Genomic DNA, 26,957 nt, shown 5'->3' on the forward strand with positions numbered 1-26,957 from the left:
TATTGATATATTCATTTGTGAAGTCACATGTTACATTTATTTAATTGTTTGCTGTGTGCAGAAGAATACAAACACGTTACAGTTACAAAATCTGTGAAATAAAGAGCAAGCACTTTTCTATCAAGCACTTTTCCCCCATGTGTGATGCCTTCATAATGAGAGGAAGCAGCAGTCGATGAGATTGAAACTGCGACCTTTTGCCGGCGGGTCACTAATTCATTCTGCCACTGTTTGGCTCAGTGCTGATTGACATGACCTTGGGACTGACCCAAGCTTCCACTTTGGCCGTGGCCTTACTTTCTTTTTCCACCTAATGACAAACAACGGCATACGAGCAGGTGATTAAATGTCTGCACCGGTAGGCGTTTGTCCATCAACACATCAATGTACAGCAGGCCTAAATACAAATGGTCTGTTTCGCTCCTAAAACATGAAATGCACATGAAATAACAATGAAGCAGTCGTGTGCAATTACACAACAGTGGACCCAAATCACATTCAACGCATCTATACAACTAATGAAAGGTCACATTCAAAGGTGAGGCAAACTCGTACCAGGCTTAAATTTAAAAAAAAAAAAGTTTGCAAAGGAGAATCTTTGCATTGACATTTAAAAAGAAAAGAAAAGCGAGAACTATCCAATGACCTTGATTAATTCAAACTCCCCATCATTGACTCACAAACTTAAACAGCAAAGAATTTTTCATTTGAAACACCACAGAGACTTTGATTCATTACATTCCTTTTTCAATGGTAAACATGCATGAAAGAAGCCTTTAGAAAAATCGTTTTTTTTTTATCTTCATATTTCTGCCTTATCTACACCAACAAAAAGAAAAGACAAAAGATTCAACTTGAAATAAAAAGACCAAACAGTACTGTACATACAGTATTGCCTACATTTATTGATTAGGATGGGCAGAGATATTCAGAACAAAGATTAAATGACATGAACATCCAAAAAGGGAAACTTAACACACCCACACACAAAACTTTTTGACCTGCTTAGAATATGGGTAATACAATATAAATCAGGCACTTTTCACAAGTGGAACCAATTGATATTTTGAGGATTACGTTCAAAAAATTTGGTGTGGAAGAAAAGCTGTGATTGGAAAAGGAGTAATTATAAAAATGTTTTGCTACTTTTTAAAAGGTTTTCTCAAATGTCAAACTTGAGATTTGCTATCCCCCAATTTGGATGGGAAATATGTTAGAATGTGTATTAGGGAGCACTATCTGCATCTAGCAGGTGAGATGCAGCAATATCTAAAATAAATAAAAATATTTGATACAAAGTTTGATAAACAAAATAACATATTATTAATGTTTAGTTTAAGGCAATATGTTAAGTTACTGTTAATGCTGAACTAAATACAGTATATATGCAATAATGGTATTTAAAAAAAGACAATCTAACTGTGCTTCACATGGATAAATGAAGTGGCAATGCAAATTTCATATTTCTTTGAGTGATCTATTGTCTTTTGTCCGTATGTAAGAAACATTTGATTCATGTAAAAGCAAAAACTAAACAGCAAGATGTGACTGTTGTAATACACGTCTACATCTGCCAGGGGGCGACAAAAGCTTACAAACACATACATTAGAGATAACCAAGTAGGAGCCCTCCTTTCCCATGTTTGTGTTACATTAAGGCCAAAAGTAACACACGTCACAAGTCAGATTTTTGCAAAACACAACAGCACGTCAACAACAGTCAACATTACCACTAAAGTGATGACAAAGATTGTAATAACCTTTAGCAGAGGGGCAAAGGCGGTCTTAAACTATGCTCATTAAAACAATAATGCTAACGTTCTCCCTGTGCTTGTATGGGTTTTCAGCAGGTACCGTGTCTTCTGCCACATTCCAAAAGCATGCTTCTTAGGTTACTAAAGACTTAATAGTGAACTTTTATTTGACTATGATGTGTCAGTCTGGACCAGTGACCACCCTTTAAAGCAGGGGGAGGGAACCCTGGTCCTCGAGAGCCGCTGTCCTGCCTGTTTTCCATGTCTCCCTCCATCAACACACCTGATTGATGAACAAAATCGTTTATCAGGCTTCTACAAAGCATGCTGATTAGCTGATCAGTTGAGTCAGCTGTGTTTGAGGAGAAAGACGTGGAAAACCGGCAGGACAGTGGCTCTCAAGGACCAGGGTTCCCTATCTCTGCTTTAAAGGGGTACTTGTCTCATTGAGCCATTCTAAGCAGCTGTCGACTGAAGATGACATCACCTGAGGAAGCAGGTAATGACCAATCGTGGCTCAGTTTGCTGACCAAACCCAGAAAGCCAGGTCAGCCGTGATTGGTCGTTACCTATTTCCTCAGCACAGGTGATGTCATCTTCCATCGACAGCAAGTGACTAAATTAGTTTTTTAAAGTATTTATTGTTAATGAAGAATAATTCATTAATTATAAACCAAATATTTTTTTACTGTTGAAAATGGCTCAATGAGTCAAGTGTCTTTTTAAAACATCTTAGTGGACAATTGGTTTAATTATGAACTTCTTCCAAACAAATTAACAATACATTGGTGTTGATGAACTGCACGTGCAAGAATAAATTCTGAAAAAAGTTTCACATTTTAAATATTTAGTTGATATAAGTGCTTGAGTCTTTGCTGATTGTTTTCAGGTCCTTGAATAACGCGACACGAAATGTGGTGGGCATCATTTTGTAATTAGAAGCCAAACATTCAGATGTATGCACTTGTTTTTTTACTGGTGTAGCTTGAACAAATGTAATTTTTTTTCCTCTCCGTGGACCCACGTGTCTGCACTGCGTTCAGGCAGGCCTGCATTCCAGCATCTTCTTGAAGGCCTTCCTAAAACTGTCATCTAGGAAGGCATAGAGAAATGGGTTGAGGCAGGAGTTGGCATAGCTAAGGCTGGTGATGAAATAGGAGATCCCAATGAGCAAGGGCGTGGGCCTCAGGTCGGTGGTCAGCGCCACAATGGTGCTGAGGTGGAACGGCGTCCAGCAGAACAAACAGACGGCCAAGACGATGAAGACCATGATGGTGACCTTCTTCTTGGCTTTGTCCAGCGCTTTGGCGTTACTGTTGAGCCGCATGTTCCTCAGCTTGTAGAGCATCATGGTGTACAAGATGCAAATGGTGGAGACTGGGATGGCGAAGCCCAGGATGAGGGTGTAGATCCGACTGGCTTTGAACCATGAGCTCTCCGGTGTGGGGAAGCTGAGCACGCAGCTCTTTCTGCCATCGTTGGGGTCGATGAAGACGCCGGCAAAAATACTGAATGGCATCACGATGACGATGACCAGAACCCACACGCACAGGGAGATGATTTTGGCCGCCCGGTAGGTGCGGTACGGCATGCGCTTGGACCTCACTGTGGCCAGGACCACCAGGTAGCGGTCCACGCTCATCACAGTCAGGAAGCAGATACTGGAGAAGATGTTATAATGGTCGATGCTGAGGATGATTTTGCACAAAACCTCCCCGAAGGGCCAGTAGTGCAGCAAGTGCTCGGCAATGCTGATCGGCAGCACCAACGTGAATAAGTCGTCGGCAATGGCCAGGTTGAGGATGAACATATTGGTGACCGTCTTCATCTTGGGAGCTTTGAGGATAACGTAGATGACGGCCGTGTTGCCGGTCAGGCCCACGGCGCAGATTACAGAGTAGATGACGGGCAAGATGACATAGAGGTCAGCGTAGAAGTACAACTCGGAGGGAGGAGTGCAGTTCAAGTCGGTGCGGTTTCCCGAGGAGAGAGCATAGAAGTCAACCGTTTCGTCGCACAGCGGAGGCGACAAGACGTCGGGGTCGGACACGTTCTCCATGTTTTGGACAGGAACCAAAGAGACGCTAATGATTCATATCAAAGGATAATTCCAGAGAAACGTCTTCATGCACACTTGAGGTTAAAGATGAATCTCAAACAAGTCTGAGTGATGTGAAGTAAGATCCTTAACTATACAGCTACAATGGCTACGTTAAAAATAATCCTGACAGTTGGAATTGATTTGGAATAAACAAAAAGTTCAGCTAAAGAAAGACCCCGTCATTTTTCCTCCACATGCATCCACTTTTTTTCTTCAAAGTCCGTAAGCCCTTTCTCCTCTGAATCTTTTCTCTCTCTCCAAGTGTCCCTCCAAAAGCTGTACTACGCTCCTCTGCTGGGTGGCCCCCGCTCCCTCCTCCTGCTCCTCCTTCGTGCACCCTAGAGACAGAGAGGAATATAGTCAAAATATTGCATAGGAAATGTATTTAAGATGACAAAATCATTAGAATTTACCTTCAGTAATGAGATCCAGCAGAAGAGAGGAACAACGATGCATTTAAAAGCAGCTGAAAAGAAATTTTAAAATGACTAAATGTCTTCTGTGATGTTTTTAAATAAGCTATCAGACATTTTTGAAGAAGTGTTTGAATATGGAAAATAATTCAGCTGTCGCAGCATTCAGCCTCTTCACCCCTTTCTCGACTCCTCAGCCGCTCAAGCCACAGCATCTCTTGCTCTCTTGCTTGCTCGCTTGCTCTCTCTCTCTCTCTCTCTCTCTCTCTCCCTCTCTCTCCCTCTCATTGTGAGAGTTTTATTTCCCTGTGTTTTTTTTTTTTTAAAGAATGTACTGATTATCATCAATAACAGGAGTGATCAAATTGATTCTGACATTCACAAGGATGTCATGAGCAAGCTCGCCAGGGTCTTCCCTAGGGCCTCATCCCGTTTGCACATGCCCAGAACACCTCACCAGGAGACATCCTAACCAGACGCCCAATTCACCCACGTCAGGTTCCTCCGAAACAACACTTCTGTGAGATTTTCACCCTGCTTGTTCCATCATTGTGTTCTTTGGACAACATCCACTGCTCAAACCAACAGGTGAAGGGGGGAACATACATTGACTGTTAAAACCTTCTTCACCACGTCAGACTAATGTGGAATTTGAATCTCCAACCTAGCCCTTTCACGGCTAGTGGTTACTACACAGTAAATTCTGTAGAGTAAATGTGACTTTATTTAAAGAAAAAAAATTCCTAGGCGGTATTGTGACCCGTTTTGGGCTTTTTGATGGTTCTGACCAAGCCATTTCAAAATAAAATACTGCCCACGGGCTCTTTAGAGTGGGACCAAATAGAGTCAGTTCTTGGAAGAAAGTAAAAAAGTCACTCAAGGGTTGAGGAACGAACTCACGACCTTCAGCTTGAGAGACTGCCACACTACCATCTGAGCTATGCCACTCTTAGTGTTTGCTTTTATCCAAGAGGAGGCCAAACACATTGTTTTTGCTCTTGGAGTTACAAAGATTCCAGCTGACACGAGCGATATACTAACTTACAGCAGCAGCTGCGTAGCTCAGGGAGTAGATCGGCTGTGTCCAAAGCTGAAGGCTGTGAGTTTGTTCCTCAACCCTTGAGTGACTTGTTTTTTTTCTTCCAATTCTTTCTTTTACTCTCTTCCAAGTGTAAATACTACTCTAAAACTTAGTCTATTTGGTCCCACTCAGAATTTACTGTGTGTAGCGGACAGCTATTAAAAAGTTGTTTTCTCCCATATTAACAAATCTTTTTAGCCACTCCAGTGGACACTAGTTTCATCTTGACATACACTGCCATCCAGTGGTCAACCTTTGTAAGTGCAAAAAAAAAGACCAACAACGGGATCTCCGACAGAAGTGTACTGAAGTGTAATAAAAACACTTGAGAAAAAAATCCCATATATACTGTATATGTATAATTTGTGCATGAAGGGTGACAGAGAGAACGTCACTCTTGTTAGGGTGAAGAGCACAAATTGATGAAGCCAGCAAACACAGAACACTTGGTTTCCCCGGCAGGCTGGTAGAATTGTAAAAGTCGAGGTCAGCTCAGCATTGCCCCATCGCCACCATACACAGTGTTGATGGTGCACCACTTCCCCTGCCTGTAGATCTCTTTGACCTCACCAAACGCTTTACAGGCCTGCATTTTTACCTCAGCCACCCCTAAATCCACATTCCACTTGACGGTAACCATAAGCCACCTCACCCAAAAATTAATGATCATATTGCTTCTTTCCACCGTGCCTACAAACACCATTACCTGTGCAAATGGACTTGTTTTTGTAGTTTTTAAACATAAATACTGGTTGATTTTTTTTCTTCTTCTTTTTTTTTTTTGCTGGTTAAAGTCAGCTTTGGGATAAAAACAACAAAAGAAAATAATAATCTTTATGATTGAACGCAGTGGTTAGTTAAAGCAGTAACAGTTTTTTTTTTCAGTCAGATAATGCAGTTGTGGAAATGTCATGGGCGTGATTCAAAATCAAGAACTTGCCAGAAACGTGTAGCTATAAAACAGACATCAAACTGAGGTTCAGTTTTGAGCAACACTGTTGTCATGGAAACATGTCTGTCGTGAAACATCCAGAGAGTTTGTTGCCTCCCCGAAGTGAGGTTTCCTTCTCTACCTGCACACTCACAAAATACTTAATAAAAGTCAGCAAGGATCTGGAATAAGGAATTAAAGGAGCTTTCAGATAACTGACCACCGCTCATTTTCTTTCCAGCTTTCCCCTCTTTGAATATTTTAAAATACCGAAGCCCAGTGGAACCTCTTGACTGTGAACAAATAACTAAAATCTAAACAGAATATTTTATGTTAAAAACATCCCCAGGTCCCTCCTCTGGGCTGAGTCCATATGGTTTGTGTGCTTCAACCATCTCTTTGTTGGTTTCATCAAAAACATCAACCAGCCACCCACCCATTCAAGGTTGAATTGAGCGCAGATTTCCAACTTTCTACCTTCATTTTATCCCATTCTTACTACTCCTATGGATCACAACAATCTCATCTGCATGATTTTTTTTTAAACTAATACATATTAAAATATGTAAAACTGTCGAACACTCTTTCTGTTCCGAGTATTAGCATAATACAGCAGAATTTCTAAGGCTGAACACAAGTACATAGCTATATCTATAGTCCCTAAAATGCTTTACAGTACGGCTGGCTGGTGGCTGGTTTTATATACGGCTTAAGATGTTTCACTACAAGCTAGAATATTGGGCCTACTCTGCATAGAGTGCAGACCTCCAATGCTTGTTCAAATTCAAAACATGCCACACCGGCCTTGATTTTAAAAACACATACTTATTAGGTGATATTGTTTTAGTGCAGTGGTTTAAAGGTTAAATTGTAGACAGCAACTATCATAGCACAGAAAACTGGCTTTCACAATCTGCTGGGTCATTGAATCACTCGACTTATTGCGAAAATATAGTCCATGGTCTACAACATTTCATAAAGAAACAGTGTTTAATGACTTAAGCAATTAAAATGACAACACACAAAATGAACCTGCCTGGTCACGTCATTAATATAATGTTTACGAATTAACCTAAAAGCCAACCATTTATGACGACAGATTGGATAATTTAAAAGCAGTTAGAAGGATCAAGTTGGCAGCATTGACATCTCAAGATGACATCTCTGACATCAGGTCATAAAGCTCCTGTGATCATCCATTAACACATGCAAAGACTCGGCGGGAACACAAACATCCTGACATCAGAGGTGAGCCTGCCATGATGAATCAGACTCTAGCCTGCCAGTGTCTCTAAAGCACTCAACGCCATGACAACATCTGTGAAATAATCTATCAGTAGCTGCCCTCCAGAATTGTAGATTGAAGTCAAAAGCCCAATACAACCATGGGTCACCAGTAGTGGCTGTTGTGGAATTAAAAAAAAAACAATTTGTTCTAATACAGGGATTACACAAATTAAAATTTTAAAGACAACAGCGCTTGCACCGTTTATTGTCTTGGCAAAAAAGACAAGTAACAGATACAGTATCAAGCAGTGCTATAGTAATACCTGGTGAAGAGGAGAGCTCATGCACAGATCTTTATACTGTACTTCTCCACATGCTAATGTATCAGAACAATAAACTCACAGCAGGGAGACAAATGGATTGAGACATTAAAAATAACAAATTAGCTGAGGTATAATATCGCTTTCTTCTTCTTCTTCTTGCAATATGTGCACATTGGGTAAGTCTACTACATACCCCAGTTCAAATGCCGGCTTTTTATGATTTAAAAAAAAAAGTGAAATCATTTAGAGAGGGAAAGTAAAAATAAATAACTGAGATCATGTGATTGCACAAGTGTGCACACCCTCTCAAAACACTTCACATTGAAATATTCACTAAAATCTACTCTCTAATAATTTTCTTTTTTATTGAGTCGTCCAATTGACAGGTCATAATAATGGTGGAAAAGCCTTTGAAAGGATTTGCTGTCTGTTTTTTTTAATGTTACAAAACCCTGGCATTTGAACATGGGTTTGTAGACCTTGCTGAATAACTTTGCCCCTCAACAGATGCTGTGTTTTACCGCTGCTGCCAGTTCCTAGTCAGGCACGCGTCCTTGTAATCTAACTAAGCCAGGTGTTACTCTCCCATGATTCACTAAAGCATGAAGGCCAAGGAACACAACAGAATTTAGTTTTACCGTAATAAGATTGCACAACCAACCTACTAACCCCCCAATTCCAACCCTTGACACTCAGTATAAAGGGTTGGAATTGGGGGGGTTAGATCACCATGTGATTCCCGAGCGCAATCATTGCTGCTCACCGCTCCCTCAGGGGATGGGTCAAATGCGGAGAACGAATTTCGCCCCCACTTAGTTGGGTGTGACAATCAGTGGAATTTACCTTACCTTACCTTACTTATTGGTTGTGGTAAAGGCACAACTACCACACTATTCTCAGACAAGATCATCTTAAAAAATAAATCTCATCTAGTTTCTTTATTTATGACATTTTGTCAAATTCTTTTGTTTTTGACTTTGACAAGAATCATCGTTTTAAGGTCTTATCCTGGATAGAAGCAGCCTGTCATAAAATCCAACTACAGTCATTTCTGGACTATAAATTGCACCAGACTACAAGGCGCACTAGCTAAATTTGGGGAATACTCGAGTTTCTTACACATATAAGCCGCACCCGACTGTAAGCCGCGGGTGTTTTAATGTTACTGCACTGGATTCTCGCTACTTTCTTTTCCATAATGAGGGCGCAAATTGTCTCGTTCTGTCTCTCCTACTGTATTTGGGCTCACTTAGTTTGTTTTGCGCTGCCTGACGCTTTTGCGCTTCCTTTATAATGCGCCCCATTGTGATCTGATGGATAAGCCGCACCTTTGCTACAGGGTCGGATGCAAGTGAAAAAAGTAGCGGCTTATAGTCCAGAAATTACTGTAATCACATTTCAGTTCACACTTAGTTGGGTGTGACAATCAGTGGAATTTACCTTACCTTACCTTACTTATTGGTTGTGGTAAAGGCACAACTACCACACTATTCTCAGACAAGATCATCTTAAAAAATAAATCTCATCTAGTTTCTTTATTTATGACATTTTGTCAAATTCTTCTGTTTTTGACTTTTGAAGAATGAAGTCAAGAATCATCGTTTTAAGGTCTTATCCTGGATAGAAGCAGCCTGTCATAAAATCCAACTACAGTCATTTCTGGACTATAAATTGCACCAGACTACAAGGCGCACTAGCTAAATTTGGGGAATACTCGAGTTTCTTACACATATAAGCCGCACCCGACTGTAAGCCGCAGGTGTTTTAATGTTACTGCACTGGATTCTCGCTACTTTCTTTTCCATCATGAGGGCGCAAATTGTCTCGTTCTGTCTCTCCTACTGTATTTGGGCTCACTTAGTTTGTTTTGCTCTGCCTGACGCTTTTGCGCTTCCTTTATAATGCGCCCCATTGTGATCTGATGGATAAGCCGCACCTTTGCTACAGGGTCGGATGCAAGTGAAAAAAGTAGCGGCTTATAGTCCAGAAATTACTGTAATCACATTTCAGTTTATATATTTCCATTTGGTTTTCTTTTTGGGAGGAAGGTGTGATTCTCAATTGATTCTGACTCTTAATTGAGTTGACAACAACCTTTTTGTAATGATTTCAGGAATAACCGGATAGTGGATCCCACAAACGCCGAGACACAAAGGGTGTGGATTGACAAATTTAATTGTACACAACGGAATTCTACAAAAAGCGCTGGACGAAGCCAGAAGAAAAACAGTTAACTAAAGTCGCTTGCAAAGTATGCAAGGAAAATAAAGTAACAAAAATACACTTGAGGGCTGTAGAAACGCACAATGCGTATAAGAAAAAAAATAATACAAAACGAGCTATACAAAGCGGATAAACACAAAGCGATGTGGGAAAAACAACACGTGGATACCAATCACTCAAGCGTAAAGCTGAGGAAACACAAGACTACGGAGCAAAAAAGGCTCAACACGTGGTTAACAAGCACTCAATAAGCCGAGGAAACAACAATATAAAACTACGTGTCAAAAGACTCACGTGAGAAACTGGAAAAAATTAACGAAGCTAGAGATAAGAATTTGGAACACAAAGTCAGAATAAAGCTCTTGGGCGAGGACGTAGCGAGGTCAATACTCCGAGGAAGAGTATCGGCAGTTCCAGTCCTTGTAAAAGCGTTAATTTGTGAATGAGAAACATATACGGCGCAGGAGGACACGCCCCTCTACTCAATCAGAGACTGAAAAAAAACAGAAACACGCACAAAGAAAGCACAACCATTAACACTTTTGATATTGACCAACAGCGCCAATTTTCAACCGATTGTCTTTAACAATTCTCTTTTTTATTGTTAGTTTTCAAGATGGTTTCTCTGTTCTTTAGTTAATCGAGTCTTATTTCGTGTGTGTGTGTTTATTTGTTTGTTTGTTTTTTACCAATGATGGCCAATGTATCAAATGGCAACACATGTTTTTTGACTGATCTTTTTTCTTTCTTTTTTTGAACAATTCTTGGATTACTGTCCTTCATCTATAGAACCCAATTGATTTCAAAAGATAGACAGCTCAAGATGGCCAAGGCACCTACTGTCCAAAGTCTGTAATTTGCAGCAGTGCGCAATGTAACACACACACACACAAACACTTAGAGAGACAGGCTTTCAGGCTACAGATATGTGTGCAATCTATGGCTTGTTCAGACTCCATTAAAGCCCAGAGTAATTGACTTGCTGCTGAGAGATATTTCGAGGTGAAAGGCATGTACGAGGCAAGAATCCCCCCCCCCCCCCTTATGCATCAACCCTTGGAAACACTTGGAGACATTAAGAAGCAATGTGTGAGCTGCTTAAAGATGTGGAGGTTAAAAATGTTGACAATGATGGAGCTTAATTACCATGGATAGTGAAGAGACGTTTATCTACAGTTTAGTGTTCTTGTTGAAGGTTAGCACATAGCATAGGATGCACCTGGCATCAATATTCCGTTTTTTTTACCAGCTTTTCCTCCCAAACCTATTGTCAGTCACTTATTACCTCTCCCCACAGTGCCTCATTGCCAGGTAACCATCCAATGCGGATGGGCTCATTTTTGTTGATTGGCTGTGTTCCCATGTGACCTTGACACACTCTCTCAACAAAAGTTTTGGGGCATACTAGTGAAAGAAGAAAATGTTGACATCTCGGAATTTGTCAAGTGATGCTGTCACCTGAGAAAAAGCCTGTTTGCTTGCCATCTCTACTCAAATAACTGTAGCAATAAATTAAACTCATAGTATTTGGCTGATGTATAACTAAACTAGGGTTTACTTAGCCTAACCTTAACCGGCCCCGCGCCAAAATAATGAACTTTCATCTTAGCTCAGCACATTCAAAATTAGTTGTTTTTTACTCCTCCAAGTATGGCCAGGAGTGTGCGAGGGTTGACTGTCTTTTCTGGCTATGAGCCTCCTCGCTGCTGGTACTCAGTTGGGACATCTTGACATGGACATCTTGAGTGTGGTGAGTTGTCAATGATTTGTGTCACATGAAGGTGGGATGCATTGCTTACAATGTAATGGTGTTGGAATAGTATATGTTGTTTATTCTTCTCATTCAACCACAGTAAAAAAATCAATCTCTCCTGACACAGTTTATCCGGATTGGTGTTTTAACAACAATGACAAGCTGGAATCCAAATCCAAAATGAAATAGTAATAAGACTGTTTTTACTTATTTTCTTGTTTTAGTGTTAAGAGTAGAAGTACAGAGTAGGCTGAAAATGTACTACTACTAACCCGTTAAGAATAGAGAACGTATAGATGGAACAAAGTATGTTAAATTTGTAACTTGACATATTTTCCAGTACCCCATTGTGCTGCAGAACATTTAGCAATCTGGGATGATTTAATCTCCATTAAGATGTAGCATGCTGTATAAATGAGCTCACGTTTGCTCTGTTCTCCCTGCTGCTTAAGGCTGGTGACAGAGATAATTACCAACTCGGTTCGCATTAGAGTCCAATTCCAGCACATTAGCTTTTTCACTTCACAGCCCATCTAAGACCAGATCATGGCCGGCTCACTCCCACAATCCTATTTCTTCAACTCTGCCAGAATCCAATAATCACAAATCAACTTTTATTCTGATAAATGAGAGCAATATTGGTCAGAGTGGTCTCACCTGAGCTGCATCGTGCTTCACCACTTTGTGTAGTTTTTGTTCCTCCTTATCTGCCCACTTTGAAGACTGCAAGATTTCGTCAGCATTTTTCTCACATTGCAAACACTAGACTGAGCCCACAAAGTTAAAAACAGGCGCGTGCTTTTCTACAATGTAAAAATATCAAAGTCGTCTTGTTCACTTATTGTCCAATTCTGTGTCCCATGACTTTTGATCACGGTCACAAACAAGATTGCGTTGTTAGTAGATAAGTGCTACACAAGGCTAAATTAAAGCACACATAATTTTGCACATTGTGGGATAAGTTTATGAATGAATTCAAAAGGGTAATGTGATTTATCAAACTGAGACAAATCGGCTGATTTTGCGTCTTAAAATAGCACACAAGTCTGAAAGGCAGGTGCATCCATATGAGAGGCGACACGTTGGCAGGGGAAACTTTTCTGCATGTGTAATCATTTTGCAAATGAAAAAAATATATATTGCTACATAACGACTACTCAACACCCACCAAGCATTTTTCGGTCTAAATGTTACTTAGACGTCTAGGCTAAAAATGGTCTACAACAGGTCTAAAAAATAACGTGTTTTTTTTAGACGTCTAAGCTTAGACGTCTACGTCTAACAGACGTCTACGTCTAGACCACTCGTCTATCCTTAGACGTTTAAATAACCGCTAATAGACGTCTATTTATAGATCTCTTCATTTAGACGCTTGCTAGACGTTCACTTTTATACCAAATTTAAACTCCATTACACATATAGATGTCTGTTAAACATGTGTTATTCACAGCAAACCAATATTAAAGGAAATTTAAGTGATCAAAATTGAATGTTAAATCGGGTTGTCTAAAAAAGGGACCAAATTTAACCTGTAATCCTAAACTTGATTTAGTTCTAGGATGACAATTTACATCACATTTTTTTGGGAACTTTTATTTAGGTTTCAGTAACACGAATGTCATGCTTATTTTACCACTGGATATGAATACATCTCTTGATGTTAACAATAACCAAACTATCTTACTTAAATCTAAATCAATACATTGTTTTAAAAACATCCAACCATCACAAACATTTGAATGTGAAGATATAGTATTAATTTCTTTACACATTTTTAAATGTATTGCAATGAAAAAAAAAAAAAACAACAACAATATTATATGTGCATAACATGTACCCTGCTCTGATCCATGGGAAAATGTCACATAATTCTTCTTCAGCGACAAGAAAGTACAAGACAACAGGTTTCACTTCAGTAGCAGAGTGGTGCAGCAGGACCGTGCTGGGCTCATAATCCAAAGGTTGATGGATCCAAACCATCCTCTCCTATCTGGACCTCATTATTTATTAGCACAATCCTGAGACTAGGATGTTGTTGAACATCAAATAGTTCTTTTGAAGGTTAATCATGTGAAGTTAAAAAATTAATACTCATTGGCTCTGGCCAAGGGATTTGACAAATTCTTCAATTCATTTACTTCACTTTGGAATATTGTGCCATCTTTCACCATTCTTAGTCTGATTTCTCTGTGTTGTCACTGATTAAGTAGTCAGTCCAACTTAGTGTGGAAGGCAAAAATACTGAAATTTAGGGAAGGGTGGTAAGAAGACAAAACACAAACAGAAAATCTAATTCCTATACTTTGCTACAAACAAAACTCTAAGGAAGAAATGGCAGTGGTGGGAACACACGCTTCCTAAGAGACTTGATCCTAAATCCAGCAGCTTCGACCACTCGGCCACACTACCTTAGAAGCCATCAACAGAAAGGAAATTTTTGGGCAATTTAAGTCAAGTTGCGGTCTGAGGCGCAGACTTGGCGGACAAATAGGTTTTCACACCAACATCCAGGTTCATGCTGTCCTGCCTTGTGCATAAAGTAATGAAGCCTGCTCTGATCCATGAGCAAATGTCAGACCTACTTCTTCTTCAGCTACAACTGGGTGCAGGACAACAGGTATCACTTCAGTAGCAGAGTGGCGCAGCGGAAGCGTGCTGGGTCCATAACCCAGAGGTCGATGGATCAAAACCACCTCTGCTATCTCGACCTGGTAATTTAATAGCACAATCCTCAGTCTAGGATGTTGTTGAACTTTCACAAAGTAGTGTTTTTGAAGGTTAATCAGGTGTAAGTAAAAATTGGCTACTCATTGGCTATGGCCAAGGGATTTGACCCCTTCTTCAGTTTATGTACTTCACGTTGGAAAATTGGGCCATCTTTCACCATTCTTAGTCTGATATCTCTGTGTTGTCACAGATTAAGTAGTCAGTCCTGCTTAGTGTGAAAGGCAAAAATACTGAAATTTCGGGAATAGTGGTAAGAGGACAAAACAAAAAAAGAAAATATAAATTCTATACTTTGCTACAAACAAAACTCTAAGGAAGAACTGGCGGTAGTGGGATTTGAACCCACGCCTCCTGAGAGACTGCAGCCTTAACCCAGCGCCTTTGAGCGCTCGGCCACACTACAGTACCTGCAAAGCTGTTTTCAGTATAAATATCAGGTTTCCACAAGAACATCCAGGTTGGTGGTGTCCAACCAAACCTTGCGCATAAGGTAATGAAGTCTGCTTGGATAAGAGGTAAATTATTATTATTATTATTATTATTATTAAATGGTTGTAGACCTCATGCTTGTTAGCCTAAATCCGGCGCCTTCAACCAATTGGCCAGACTACCTTAGAAGCCATGAACAGAAAGGACATTTTTGGGCAATTTAAGTCATTTTGTGGTCTGAGGCACAGACTTGGCGGACAAATAGGTTTCCACACCAACATCCAGGTTCATGCTGTCCTGCCTAGCCTTTTGCATAAAGTAATGAAGCCTGCTCTGATCCATGGCGAAATGTCAGACCTAATTCTTCTTCAGCGACAAGAGAGTACAGGCCAACAAGTACCACTACAGCAGCAGAGTGGCGCAGCGGAAGTGTGCTGGGCCCATAAACCAGAGGTCGATGGATTGAAACCATCCTCTGCTATGTCAACCTGGTAATTTAATAGCACAATCCTCAGTCTAGGATCTTGTTGAACTTCCACCAAGTAGTGTTTTTTAAGATTAATCAGGTGAAAGTAAAAATTGGCTACTCATTGGCTATGGCCAAGGGATTTGACCCCTTCTTCAATTTATTTACTTCACGTTGGAAAATTAGGCCATCTTTCACCATTCTTAGTCTGATTTCTCTGTGTTGTCACTGATTAAGTAGTCAGTCCCACTTAGTGTGAAAGGCAAAAATACTGAAATTTTGGGAATGGTGGTAAGAGGACAAAACACAAACAGAAAATCAAATTCCTATACTTTGCTACAAACAAAACTCTAAGGAAGAACTGGCAGTGGTGGGATTTGAACCCACGCCTCCTGAGAGACTGGAGCCTTAATCCAGCACCTTTGACCGCTCGGCCACACTACCTGTAAAAATGCTTTTAGTATAAATATCAGGTTTCCACAAGAACATCCAGGTTAGTGGTGTCCAACCTAACCTTGCGCATAAGGTAACGAAGCCTGCTTGGATCAGAGGTAAAATATCTTCAGCCCAACCAGAAACGTCCAATGGCAAATGGTTGTAGACCTTATGCTTGTTAGCCTAAAACCAGCGGCTTCAACCAATCGGCCAGACTACCTTAGAGGCCATCAACAGAAAGGACATTTTTGGGCAATTTAAGTCAAGTCGCGGTCTGAGGCGCAGACTTGGCGGACAAATAGGTTTCCACACCAACATCCAGGTTCATGCTGTCCTGCCTTGTGCATAACGTACTGAAGCCTGCTCTGATCCATGAGGAAATGTCAGACCTACTTCTTCTTCAGATACAACTGGGTGCAGGAGAACGGGTATCACTTCAGCAGCAGAGTGGCGCAGCGGAAGCGTGCTGGGCCCATAACCCAGAGGTCGATGGATCAAAACCATCCTCTGCTATCTCGACCTGGTTGTTTGTTAGCACAATCCTCAGTCTAGGATGTTGTTGAACTTCTACCAAGTAGTTGCTTTGAAGGTTAATCATGTGAAGTTAAAAATGAAATACTCATTGGCTCTGGCCAAGGGATTTGACCAATTCATTTACTTCACGTTGGAAAATTGGGCCATCTTTCACCATTCTTAGTCTGATTTCTCTGTGTTGTCACTGATTAAGTAGTCAGTCCCACTTAGGCTGAAAGGCAAAACTACTGAAATTTTGGGAATGGTGGTAAGAGGACAAACAGAAAATTAAATTCCTATACTTTGCTACAAACAAAACTCTAAGGAAGAACTGGCAGTGGTGGGATTTGAACCCACGCCTCCTGAGAGACTGGAGCCTTAATCCAGGGCCTTTGACCGCTCGGCCACAATACCTGCAAAACTGTTTTTAGTATAAATATCAGGTTTCCACAAGAACATCCAGGTTAGTGGTGTCCAACCGAACCTTGCGAATAAGGTAATGAAGCCTGCTTGGATCAGAGGTAAATTATCTTCAACCCAACCAGAAACGTCCAATGGCAAATGGTTGTAGACCTCATACTTGTTAGCCTAAATCCAGCGCCTTCAACCAATTGGCCAGACTACCTTAGAAGCCATCAACAGAAAGGACATTTTTGGGCAATTTAAGTCATTGTGTGGTCTGAGGCACAGACTTGGCGGACAAATAGGTTTCCACACCAACATCCAGGTTCATGCTGTCCTGCCTAGCCTTTTGCATAAAGTAAAGAAGCCTGCTCTGATCCATGGCGAAATGTCAGACCTACTTCTTCTTCAAATACAACTGGGTGCAGGACAACGGGTATCACTTCAGCAGCAGAGTGGCGCAGCGGAAGCGTGCTGGGCCCATAACCCAGAGGTCGATGGATCGAAACCATCCTCTGCTATCTCGACCTGGTTGTTTGTTAGCACAATCCTCAGTCTAGGATGTTGTTGAACTTCTACCAAGTAGTTGCTTTGAAGGTTAATCATGTGAGGTTAAAAATGAAATACTCATTGGCTCTGGCCAAGGGATTTGACCAATTCATTTACTTCACTTTGGAAAATTGGGCCATCTTTCACCATTCTTCGTCTGATTTCTCTGTGTTGTCACTGATTAAGTAGTCAGTCCCACTTAGGCTGAAAGGCAAAACTACTGAAATTTTGGGAATGGTGGTAAGAGGACAAAACACAAACAGAAAATCAAATTCCTATACTTTGCTACAAACAAAACTCTAAGGAAGAACTGGCAGTGGTGGGATTTGAACCCACGCCTCCTGATAGACTGGAGCCTTAATCCAGCGCCTTTGACCGCTCGGCCACACTACCTGCAAAACTGTTTTTAGTATAAATATCAGGTTTCCACAAGAACATCCAGGTTGGTGGTGTCCAACCGAACCTTGCGAATAAGGTAATGAAGCCTGCTTGGATCATAGGTAAATTATCTTCAACCCAACCAGAAACGTCCAATGGCAAATGGTTGTAGACCTTATGCTTGTTAGCCTAAATCCAGCGCCTTCAACCAATTGGCCAGACTACCTTAGAAGCCATCAACAGAAAGGACATTTTTGGGCAATTTAAGTCATTGTGTGGTCTGAGGCACAGACTTGGCGGACAAATAGGTTTCCACACCAACATCCAGGTTCATGCTGTCCTGCCTAGCCTTTTGCATAAAGTAAAGAAGCCTGCTCTGATCCATGGCGAAATGTCAGACCTAATTCTTCTTCAGATACAACTGGGTGCAGGACAACGGGTATCACTTCAGCAGCAGAGTGGCGCAGCGGAAGCGTGCTGGGCCCATAACCCAGAGGTCGATGGATCGAAACCATCCTCTGCTATCTCGACCTGGTTATTTGTAAGCACAATCCTCAGTCTAGGATTTTGTTGAACTTCCACCAAGAAGTGTTTTTTAAGGTTAATCAGGTGAAAGTAAAAATTGGCTACTCATTGGCTATGGCCAAGGGATTTGACCCCTTCTTCAATTTATTTACTTCACGTTGGAAAATTGGGCCATCTTTCACCATTTTTAGTCTGATTTCTCTGTGTTGTCACTGATTAAGTAGTCAGTCCCACTTAGTGTGAAAGGCAAAAATACTGAAATTTTGGGAATGGTGATACGAGGACAAAACACAAACAGAAAATCTAAATTCTATACTTTGCTACACACATAACTCTAAGGGAGAACTGGCAGTGGCGTGATTTGAACTCACGCCCGTTGACGGACTGGATCCTTAACCCAGCACCTTTGACTGCTCGGCAACACTACCTTCAAATCTCTGTTCAGGAATATGAGTTTGTTGGCAGTGTTAAGACATTTTGGAGGAGTAGAAATATTAGGTTTTTACTGGAAAATCCAGGATAGTGGTGTCCAACCGAACCTTGCGCATAAGGTAATGAAGCCTGCTTAGATCAGAGGTAAATTATCTTCAAGCCAACCAGAAACGTCCAATGGCAAACAGTTGTGGACCTCATGCTTGTTAGCATAGTAAAATAAGCATATTGATTCAAGTCATCCACATAAATGGTGGGAAACTACTTCCATTGTTGCAGATCTGGCAGTGGTGGGATTTGAACCCACGCCTCCTAAGAGACTGGAGCCTAAATACAGCGCCTTCGACCACTCGGCCACACTACCTTAGGAGCTATGAACAGAAAGGACATTTTTGGGCAATTTAAGTCAAGTCGCGGTCTGAGGCGCAGACTTGGCGGAAAAATAGGTTTCCACACCAACATCCAGGTTCATGCTGTCCTGCCTTGTGCATAACGTACTGAAGCCTGCTCTGATCCATGAGGAAATGTCAGCCCTACTTCTTCTTCAGATACAACTGGGTGCAGGACAACTGGTATCACTTCAGCAGCAGAGTGGCGCAGCGGAAGCGTGCTGGGCCCATAACCCAGAGGTCGATGGATCGAAACCATCCTCTGCTATCTCGACCTGGTTGTTTGTTAGCACAATCCTCAGTCTAGGATGTTGTTGAACTTCTACCAAGTAGTTGCTTTGAAGGTTAATTATGTGAAGTTAAAAATGTAATACTCATTGGCTCTGGCCAAGGGATTTGATCAATTCATTTACTTCACTTTGGAAAATTGGGCCATCTTTCACCATTCTTAGTCTGATTTCTCTGTGTTGTCACTGATTAAGTAGTCAGTCCCACTTAGTGTGAAAGGCAAAACTACTGAAATTTTAGGAATGGTAGTAACAGGACAAAACACAAACAGAAAATCAAATTCCTATACTTTGCTACAAACAAAACTCTAAGGAAGAACTGGCAGTGGTGGGATTTGAACCCACGCCTCCTGAGAGACTGGAGCCTTAATCCAGCGCCTTTGACCGCTCGGCCACACTACCTGCAAAACTGTTTTTAGTATAAATATCAGGTTTCCACAAGAACATCGAGGTTAGTGGTGTCCAACCGAACCTTGCGAATAAGGTAATGAAGCCTGCTTGGATCATAGGTAAATTATCTTCAACCCAACCAGAAACGTCCAATGGCAAATGGTTGTAGACCTCATACTTGTTAGCCTAAATCCAGCGCCTTCAACCAATTGGCCAGACTACCTTAGAAGCCATCAACAGAAAGGACATTTTTGGGCAATTTAAGTCATTGTGTGGTCTGAGGCACAGACTTGGCGGACAAATAGGTTTCCACACCAACATCCAGGTTCATGCTGTCCTGCCTAGCCTTTTGCATAAAGTAAAGAAGCCTGCTCTGATCCATGGCGAAATGTCAGACCTAATTCTTCTTCAGATACAACTGGGTGCAGGACAACGGGTATCACTTCAGCAGCAGAGTGGCGCAGCGGAAGCGTGCTGGGCCCATAACCCAGAGGTCGATGGATCGAAACCATCCTCTGCTATCTCGACCTGGTTATTTGTAAGCACAATCCTCAGTCTAGGATTTTGTTGAACTTCCACCAAGAAGTGTTTTTTAAGATTAATCAGGTGAAAGTAAAAATTGGCTACTCATTGGCTATGGCCAAGGGATTTGACCCCTTCTTCAATTTATTTACTTCACGTTGGAAAATTGGGCCATCTTTCACCATTCTTAGTCTGATTTCTCTGTGTTGTCACTGATTAAGTAGTCAGTCCCACTTAGGGTGAAAGGCAAAACTACTGAAATTTTGGGAATGGTGGTAAGAGGACAAAACACAAACAGAAAAACAAATTCCTATACTTTGCTACAAACAAAACTCTAAGGAAGAACTGGCAGTGGTGGGATTTGAACCCACGCCTCCTGAGAGACTGGAGCCTTAATCCAGCGCCTTTGACCGCTCGGCCACACTACCTGCAAAACTGCTTTTAGTATAAATATCAGGTGTCCACAAGAACATCCAGGTTAGTGGTGTCCAACCGAACCTTGCGAATAAGGTAATGAAGCCTGCTTGGATCAGAGGTAAATTATCTTCAACCCAACCAGAAACGTCCAATGGCAAATGGTTGTAGACCTTATGCTTGTTAGCCTAAATCCAGCGCCTTCAACCAATCGGCAAGATTACCTTAGAGGCCATCAACAGAAAGGACATTTTTGGGCAATTTAAGTCATTGTGTGGTCTGAGGCACAGACTTGGCGGACAAATAGGTTTCCACACCAACATCCAGGTTCATGCTGTCCTGCCTAGCCTTTTGCATAAAGTAATGAAGCCTGCTCTGATCCATGGCGAAATGTCAGACCTAATTCTTCTTCAGATACAACTGGGTGCAGGACAACGGATATCACTTCAGCAGCAGAGTGGCGCAGCGGAAGCGTGCTGGGCCCATAACCCAGAGGTCGATGGATCGAAACCATCCTCTGCTATCTCGACCTGGTTATTTGTAAGCACAATCCTCAGTCTAGGATTTTGTTGAACTTCCACCAAGAAGAGTTTTTGAAGGTTAATCAGGTGAAAGTAAAAATTGGCTACTCATTGGCTATGGCCAAGGGATTTGACCCCTTCTTCAATTTATTTACTTCACGTTGGAAAATTGGGCCATCTTTCACCATTTTTAGTCTGATTTCTCTGTGTTGTCACTGATTAAGTAGTCAGTCCCACTTAGTGTGAAAGGCAAAAATACTGAAATTTTGGGAATGGTGATACGAGGACAAAACACAAACAGAAAATCTAAATTCTATACTTTGCTACACACATAACTCTAAGGGAGAACTGGCAGTGGCGTGATTTGAACTCACGCCCGTTGACAGACTGGATCCTTAACCCAGCACCTTTGACTGCTCGGCAACACTACCTTCAAATCTCTGTTCAGGAATATGAGTTTGTTGGCAGTGTTAAGACATTTTGGAGGAGTAGAAATATTAGGTTTTTACTGGAAAATCCAGGATAGTGGTGTCCAACCGAACCTTGCGCATAAGGTAATGAAGCCTGCTTAGATCAGAGGTAAATTATCTTCAAGCCAACCAGAAACGTCCAATGGCAAACAGTTGTGGACCTCATGCTTGTTAGCATAGTAAAATAAGCATATTGATTCAAGTCATCCACATAAATGGTGGGAAACTACTTCCATTGTTGCAGATCTGGCAGTGGTGGAATTTGAACCCACGCCTCCTAAGAGACTGGAGCCTAAATCCAGCGCCTTCGACCACTCGGCCACACTACCTTAGGAGCTATGAACAGAAAGGACATTTTTGGGCAATTTAAGTCAAGTCGCGGTCTGAGGCGCAGACTTGGCAGACAAATAGGTTTCCACACCAACATCCAGGTTCATGCTGTCCTGCCTTGTGCATAACGTACTGAAGCCTGCTCTGATCCATGAGGAAATGTCAGACCTACTTCTTCTTCAGATACAACTGGGTGCAGGACAACGGGTATCACTTCAGCAGCAGAGTGGCGCAGCGGAAGCGTGCTGGGCCCATAACCCAGAGGTCGATGGATCGAAACCATCCTCTGCTATCTCGACCTGGTTGTTTTTTAGCACAATCCTCAGTCTAGGATGTTGTTGAACTTCTACCAAGTAGTTGCTTTGAAGGTTAATCATGTGAAGTTAAAAATGTAATGCTCTGGCCAAGGGATTTGACCAATTCATTTACTTCACTTTGGAAAATTGGGCCATCTTTCACCATTATTAGTCTGATTTCTCTGTGTTGTCACTGATTAAGTAGTCAGTCCCACTTAGTGTGAAAGGCAAAAATACTGAAATTTTGGGAATGGTGGTAACAGGACAAAACACAAACAGAAAATCAAATTCCTATACTTTGCTACAAACAAAACTCTAAGGAAGAACTGGCAGTGGTGGGATTTGAACCCACGCCTCCTGAGAGACTGGAGCCTTAATCCAGCGCCTTTGACCGCTCGGCCACACTACCTGCAAAACTCTTTTTAGTATAAATATCAGGTTTCCACAAGAACATCGAGGTTAGTGGTGTCCAACCGAACCTTGCGAATAAGGTAATGAAGCCTGCTTGGATCATAGGTAAATTATCTTCAACCCAACCAGAAAAGTCCAATGGCAAATGGTTGTAGACCTCATGCTTGTTAGCCTAAATCCAGCGCCTTCAACCAATTGGCCAGACTACCTTAGAAGCCATGAACAGAAAGGACATTTTTGGGCAATTTAAGTCATTTTGTGGTCTGAGGCACAGACTTGGCGGACAAATAGGTTTCCACACCAACATCCAGGTTCATGCTGTCCTGCCTAGCCTTTTGCATAAAGTAATGAAGCCTGCTCTGATCCATGGTGAAATGTCAGACCTAATTCTTCTTCAGATACAACTGGGTGCAGGACAACGGGTATCACTTCAGCAGCAGAGTGGCGCAGCGGAAGCGTGCTGGGCCCATAACCCAGAGGTCGATGGATCGAAACCATCCTCTGCTATCTCGACCTGGTTATTTGTAAGCACAATCCTCAGTCTATGATTTTGTTGAACTTCCACCAAGAAGTGTTTTTTAAGATTAATCAGGTGAAAGTAAAAATTGGCTACTCATTGGCTATTTCCAAGGGATTTGACCCCTTCTTCAATTTATTTACTTCACGTTGGAAAATTGGGCCATCTTTCACCATTCTTAGTCTGATTTCTCTGTGTTGTCACTGATTAAGTAGTCAGTCCCACTTAGGGTGAAAGGCAAAACTACTGAAATTTTGGGAATGGTGGTAAGAGGACAAAACACAAACAGAAAAACAAATTCCTATACTTTGCTACAAACAAAACTCTAAGGAAGAACTGGCAGTGGTGGGATTTGAACCCACGCCTCCTGAGAGACTGGAGCCTTAATCCAGCGCCTTTGACCGCTCGGCCACACTACCTGCAAAACTGCTTTTAGTATAAATATCAGGTTTCCACAAGAACATCCAGGTTAGTGGTGTCCAACCGAACCTTGCGAATAAGGTAATGAAGCCTGCTTGGATCAGAGGTAAATTATCTTCAACCCAACCAGAAACGTCCAATGGCAAATGGTTGTAGACCTTATGCTTGTTAGCCTAAATCCAGCGCCTTCAACCAATCGGCAAGACTACCTTAGAGGCCATCAACAGAAAGGACATTTTTGGGCAATTTAAGTCATTGTGTGGTCTGAGGCACAGACTTGGCGGACAAATAGGTTTCCACACCAACATCCAGGTTCATGCTGTCCTGCCTAGCCTTTTGCATAAAGTAATGAAGCCTGCTCTGATCCATGGCGAAATGTCAGACCTAATTCTTCTTCAGATACAACTGGGTGCAGGACAACGGATAACACTTCAGCAGCAGAGTGGCGCAGCGGAAGCGTGCTGGGCCCATAACCCAGAGGTCGATGGATCGAAACCATCCTCTGCTATCTCGACCTGGTTATTTGTAAGCACAATCCTCAGTCTAGGATTTTGTTGAACTTCCACCAAGAAGAGTTTTTGAAGGTTAATCAGGTGAAAGTAAAAATTGGCTACTCATTGGCTATGGCCAAGGGATTTGACCCCTTCTTCAATTTATTTACTTCACGTTGGAAAATTGGGCCATCTTTCACCATTTTTAGTCTGATTTCTCTGTGTTGTCACTGATTAAGTAGTCAGTCCCACTTAGTGTGAAAGGCAAAAATACTGAAATTTTGGGAATGGTGATACGAGGACAAAACACAAACAGAAAATCTAAATTCTATACTTTGCTACACACATAACTCTAAGGGAGAACTGGCAGTGGCGTGATTTGAACTCACGCCCGTTGACAGACTGGATCCTTAACCCAGCACCTTTGACTGCTCGGCAACACTACCTTCAAATCTCTGTTCAGGAATATGAGTTTGTTGGCAGTGTTAAGACATTTTGGAGGAGTAGAAATATTAGGTTTTTACTGGAAAATCCAGGATAGTGGTGTCCAACCGAACCTTGCGCATAAGGTAATGAAGCCTGCTTAGATCAGAGGTAAATTATCTTCAAGCCAACCAGAAACGTCCAATGGCAAACAGTTGTGGACCTCATGCTTGTTAGCATAGTAAAATAAGCATATTGATTCAAGTCATCCACATAAATGGTGGGAAACTACTTCCATTGTTGCAGATCTGGCAGTGGTGGGATTTGAACCCACGCCTCCTAAGAGACTGGAGCCTAAATCCAGCGCCTTCGACCACTCGGCCACACTACCTTAGGAGCTATGAACAGAAAGGACATTTTTGGGCAATTTAAGTCAAGTCGCGGTCTGAGGCGCAGACTTGGCAGACAAATAGGTTTCCACACCAACATCCAGGTTCATGCTGTCCTGCCTTGTGCATAACGTACTGAAGCCTGCTCTGATCCATGAGGAAATGTCAGACCTACTTCTTCTTCAGATACAACTGGGTGCAGGACAACGGGTATAAATTCAGCAGCAGAGTGGCGCAGCGGAAGCGTGCTGGGCCCATAACCCAGAGGTCGATGGATCGAAACCATCCTCTGCTATCTCGACCTGGTTGTTTGTTAGCACAATCCTCAGTCTAGGATGTTGTTGAACTTCTACCAAGTAGTTGCTTTGAAGGTTAATCATGTCAAGTTAAAAATGTAATTCTCTGGCCAAGGGATTTGACCAATTCATTTACTTCACTTTGGAAAATTGGGCCATCTTTCACCATTATTAGTCTGATTTCTCTGTGTTGTCACTGATTAAGTAGTCAGTCCCACTTAGTGTGAAAGGCAAAAATACTGAAATTTTGGGAATGGTGGTAACAGGACAAAACACAAACAGAAAATCAAATTCCTATACTTTGCTACAAACAAAACTCTAAGGAAGAACTGGCAGTGGTGGGATTTGAACCCACGCCTCCTGAGAGACTGGAGCCTTAATCCAGCGCCTTTGACCGCTCGGCCACACTACCTGCAAAACTGTTTTTAGTATAAATATCAGGTTTCCACAAGAACATCCAGGTTAGTGGTGTCCAACCGAACCTTGCGAATAAGGTAATGAAGCCTGCTTGGATCATAGGTAAATTATCTTCAACCCAACCAGAAAAGTCCAATGGCAAATGGTTGTAGACCTCATGCTTGTTAGCCTAAATCCAGCGCCTTCAACCAATTGGCCAGACTACCTTAGAAGCCATGAACAGAAAGGACATTTTTGGGCAATTTAAATCATTTTGTGGTCTGAGGCACAGACTTGGCGGACAAATAGGTTTCCACACCAACATCCAGGTTCATGCTGTCCTGCCTAGCCTTTTGCATAAAGTAATGAAGCCTGCTCTGATCCATGGTGAAATGTCAGACCTAATTCTTCTTCAGATACAACTGGGTGCAGGACAACGGGTATCACTTCAGCAGCAGAGTGGCGCAGCGGAAGCGTGCTGGGCCCATAACCCAGAGGTCGATGGATCGAAACCATCCTCTGCTATCTCGACCTGGTTTTTTGTAAGCACAATCCTCAGTCTAGGATTTTGTTGAACTTCCACCAAGAAGTGTTTTTTAAGATTAATCAGGTGAAAGTAAAAATTGGCTACTCATTGGCTATGGCCAAGGGATTTGACCCCTTCTTCAATTTATTTACTTCACGTTGGAAAATTGGGCCATCTTTCACCATTTTTAGTCTGATTTCTCTGTGTTGTCACTGATTAAGTAGTCAGTCCCACTTAGTGTGAAAGGCAAAAATACTGAAATTTTGGGAATGGTGATACGAGGACAAAACACAAACAGAAAATCTAAATTCTATACTTTGCTACACACATAACTCTAAGGGAGAACTGGCAGTGGCGTGATTTGAACTCACGCCCGTTGACAGACTGGATCCTTAACCCAGCACCTTTGACTGCTCGGCAACACTACCTTCAAATCTCTGTTCAGGAATATGAGTTTGTTGGCAGTGTTAAGACATTTTGGAGGAGTAGAAATATTAGGTTTTTACTGGAAAATCCAGGATAGTGGTGTCCAACCGAACCTTGCGCATAAGGTAATGAAGCCTGCTTAGATCAGAGGTAAATTATCTTCAAGCCAACCAGAAACGTCCAATGGCAAACAGTTGTGGACCTCATGCTTGTTAGCATAGTAAAATAAGCATATTGATTGAAGTCATCCACATAAATGGTGGGAAACTACTTCCATTGTTGCAGATCTGGCAGTGGTGGGATTTGAACCCACACCTCCTAAGAGACTGGAGCCTAAATCCAGCGCCTTCGACCACTCGGCCACACTACCTTAGGAGCTAT

At 41.8% G+C, this 26,957-nt stretch overlaps 1 protein-coding gene and 12 non-coding genes across 13 annotated transcripts; all 13 read right to left on the reverse strand.

The window, feature by feature from the left end:
- Positions 1–2,214: 2,214 nt before the first annotated feature.
- Positions 2,215–4,436, reverse strand: LOC144060993 (neuropeptides B/W receptor type 2-like). Its single transcript, XM_077580994.1, has 2 exons — positions 4,269–4,436; positions 2,215–4,193 (listed from the first exon to the last, which is right to left on the reverse strand). Exon 2 carries the CDS (start codon positions 3,811–3,813, stop codon positions 2,794–2,796), a length of 1,020 nt encoding a protein of 339 aa, XP_077437120.1. The 5' UTR covers positions 3,814–4,193; positions 4,269–4,436; the 3' UTR covers positions 2,215–2,793.
- Positions 4,437–15,790: 11,354 nt separating this feature from the next.
- Positions 15,791–15,872, reverse strand: trnal-aag (transfer RNA leucine (anticodon AAG)). Its single transcript has one exon. It is a non-coding gene; the product is annotated as a tRNA-Leu (tRNA).
- An 836-nt stretch (positions 15,873–16,708) lies between these two features.
- Positions 16,709–16,790, reverse strand: trnal-aag (transfer RNA leucine (anticodon AAG)). The gene has a single exon. It is a non-coding gene; the product is annotated as a tRNA-Leu (tRNA).
- An 848-nt stretch (positions 16,791–17,638) lies between these two features.
- trnal-aag (transfer RNA leucine (anticodon AAG)) lies at positions 17,639–17,720 on the reverse strand. Its single transcript has one exon. It is a non-coding gene; the product is annotated as a tRNA-Leu (tRNA).
- A 1,224-nt stretch (positions 17,721–18,944) lies between these two features.
- Positions 18,945–19,026, reverse strand: trnal-uag (transfer RNA leucine (anticodon UAG)). The gene has a single exon. It is a non-coding gene; the product is annotated as a tRNA-Leu (tRNA).
- A 632-nt stretch (positions 19,027–19,658) lies between these two features.
- On the reverse strand, positions 19,659–19,740 carry trnal-aag (transfer RNA leucine (anticodon AAG)). The gene has a single exon. It is a non-coding gene; the product is annotated as a tRNA-Leu (tRNA).
- Positions 19,741–20,596: 856 nt separating this feature from the next.
- On the reverse strand, positions 20,597–20,678 carry trnal-aag (transfer RNA leucine (anticodon AAG)). The gene has a single exon. It is a non-coding gene; the product is annotated as a tRNA-Leu (tRNA).
- A 1,224-nt stretch (positions 20,679–21,902) lies between these two features.
- On the reverse strand, positions 21,903–21,984 carry trnal-uag (transfer RNA leucine (anticodon UAG)). Its single transcript has one exon. It is a non-coding gene; the product is annotated as a tRNA-Leu (tRNA).
- Positions 21,985–22,608: 624 nt separating this feature from the next.
- On the reverse strand, positions 22,609–22,690 carry trnal-aag (transfer RNA leucine (anticodon AAG)). The gene has a single exon. It is a non-coding gene; the product is annotated as a tRNA-Leu (tRNA).
- Positions 22,691–23,546: 856 nt separating this feature from the next.
- trnal-aag (transfer RNA leucine (anticodon AAG)) lies at positions 23,547–23,628 on the reverse strand. Its single transcript has one exon. It is a non-coding gene; the product is annotated as a tRNA-Leu (tRNA).
- A 1,224-nt stretch (positions 23,629–24,852) lies between these two features.
- Positions 24,853–24,934, reverse strand: trnal-uag (transfer RNA leucine (anticodon UAG)). The gene has a single exon. It is a non-coding gene; the product is annotated as a tRNA-Leu (tRNA).
- Positions 24,935–25,558: 624 nt separating this feature from the next.
- Positions 25,559–25,640, reverse strand: trnal-aag (transfer RNA leucine (anticodon AAG)). Its single transcript has one exon. It is a non-coding gene; the product is annotated as a tRNA-Leu (tRNA).
- Positions 25,641–26,864: 1,224 nt separating this feature from the next.
- On the reverse strand, positions 26,865–26,946 carry trnal-uag (transfer RNA leucine (anticodon UAG)). The gene has a single exon. It is a non-coding gene; the product is annotated as a tRNA-Leu (tRNA).
- Positions 26,947–26,957: the final 11 nt, after the last annotated feature.

The sequence above is a fragment of the Vanacampus margaritifer genome, chromosome 1, assembly GCF_051991255.1.
Source record: "Vanacampus margaritifer isolate UIUO_Vmar chromosome 1, RoL_Vmar_1.0, whole genome shotgun sequence".
NCBI classification, from domain to species: domain Eukaryota; kingdom Metazoa; phylum Chordata; class Actinopteri; order Syngnathiformes; family Syngnathidae; genus Vanacampus; species Vanacampus margaritifer.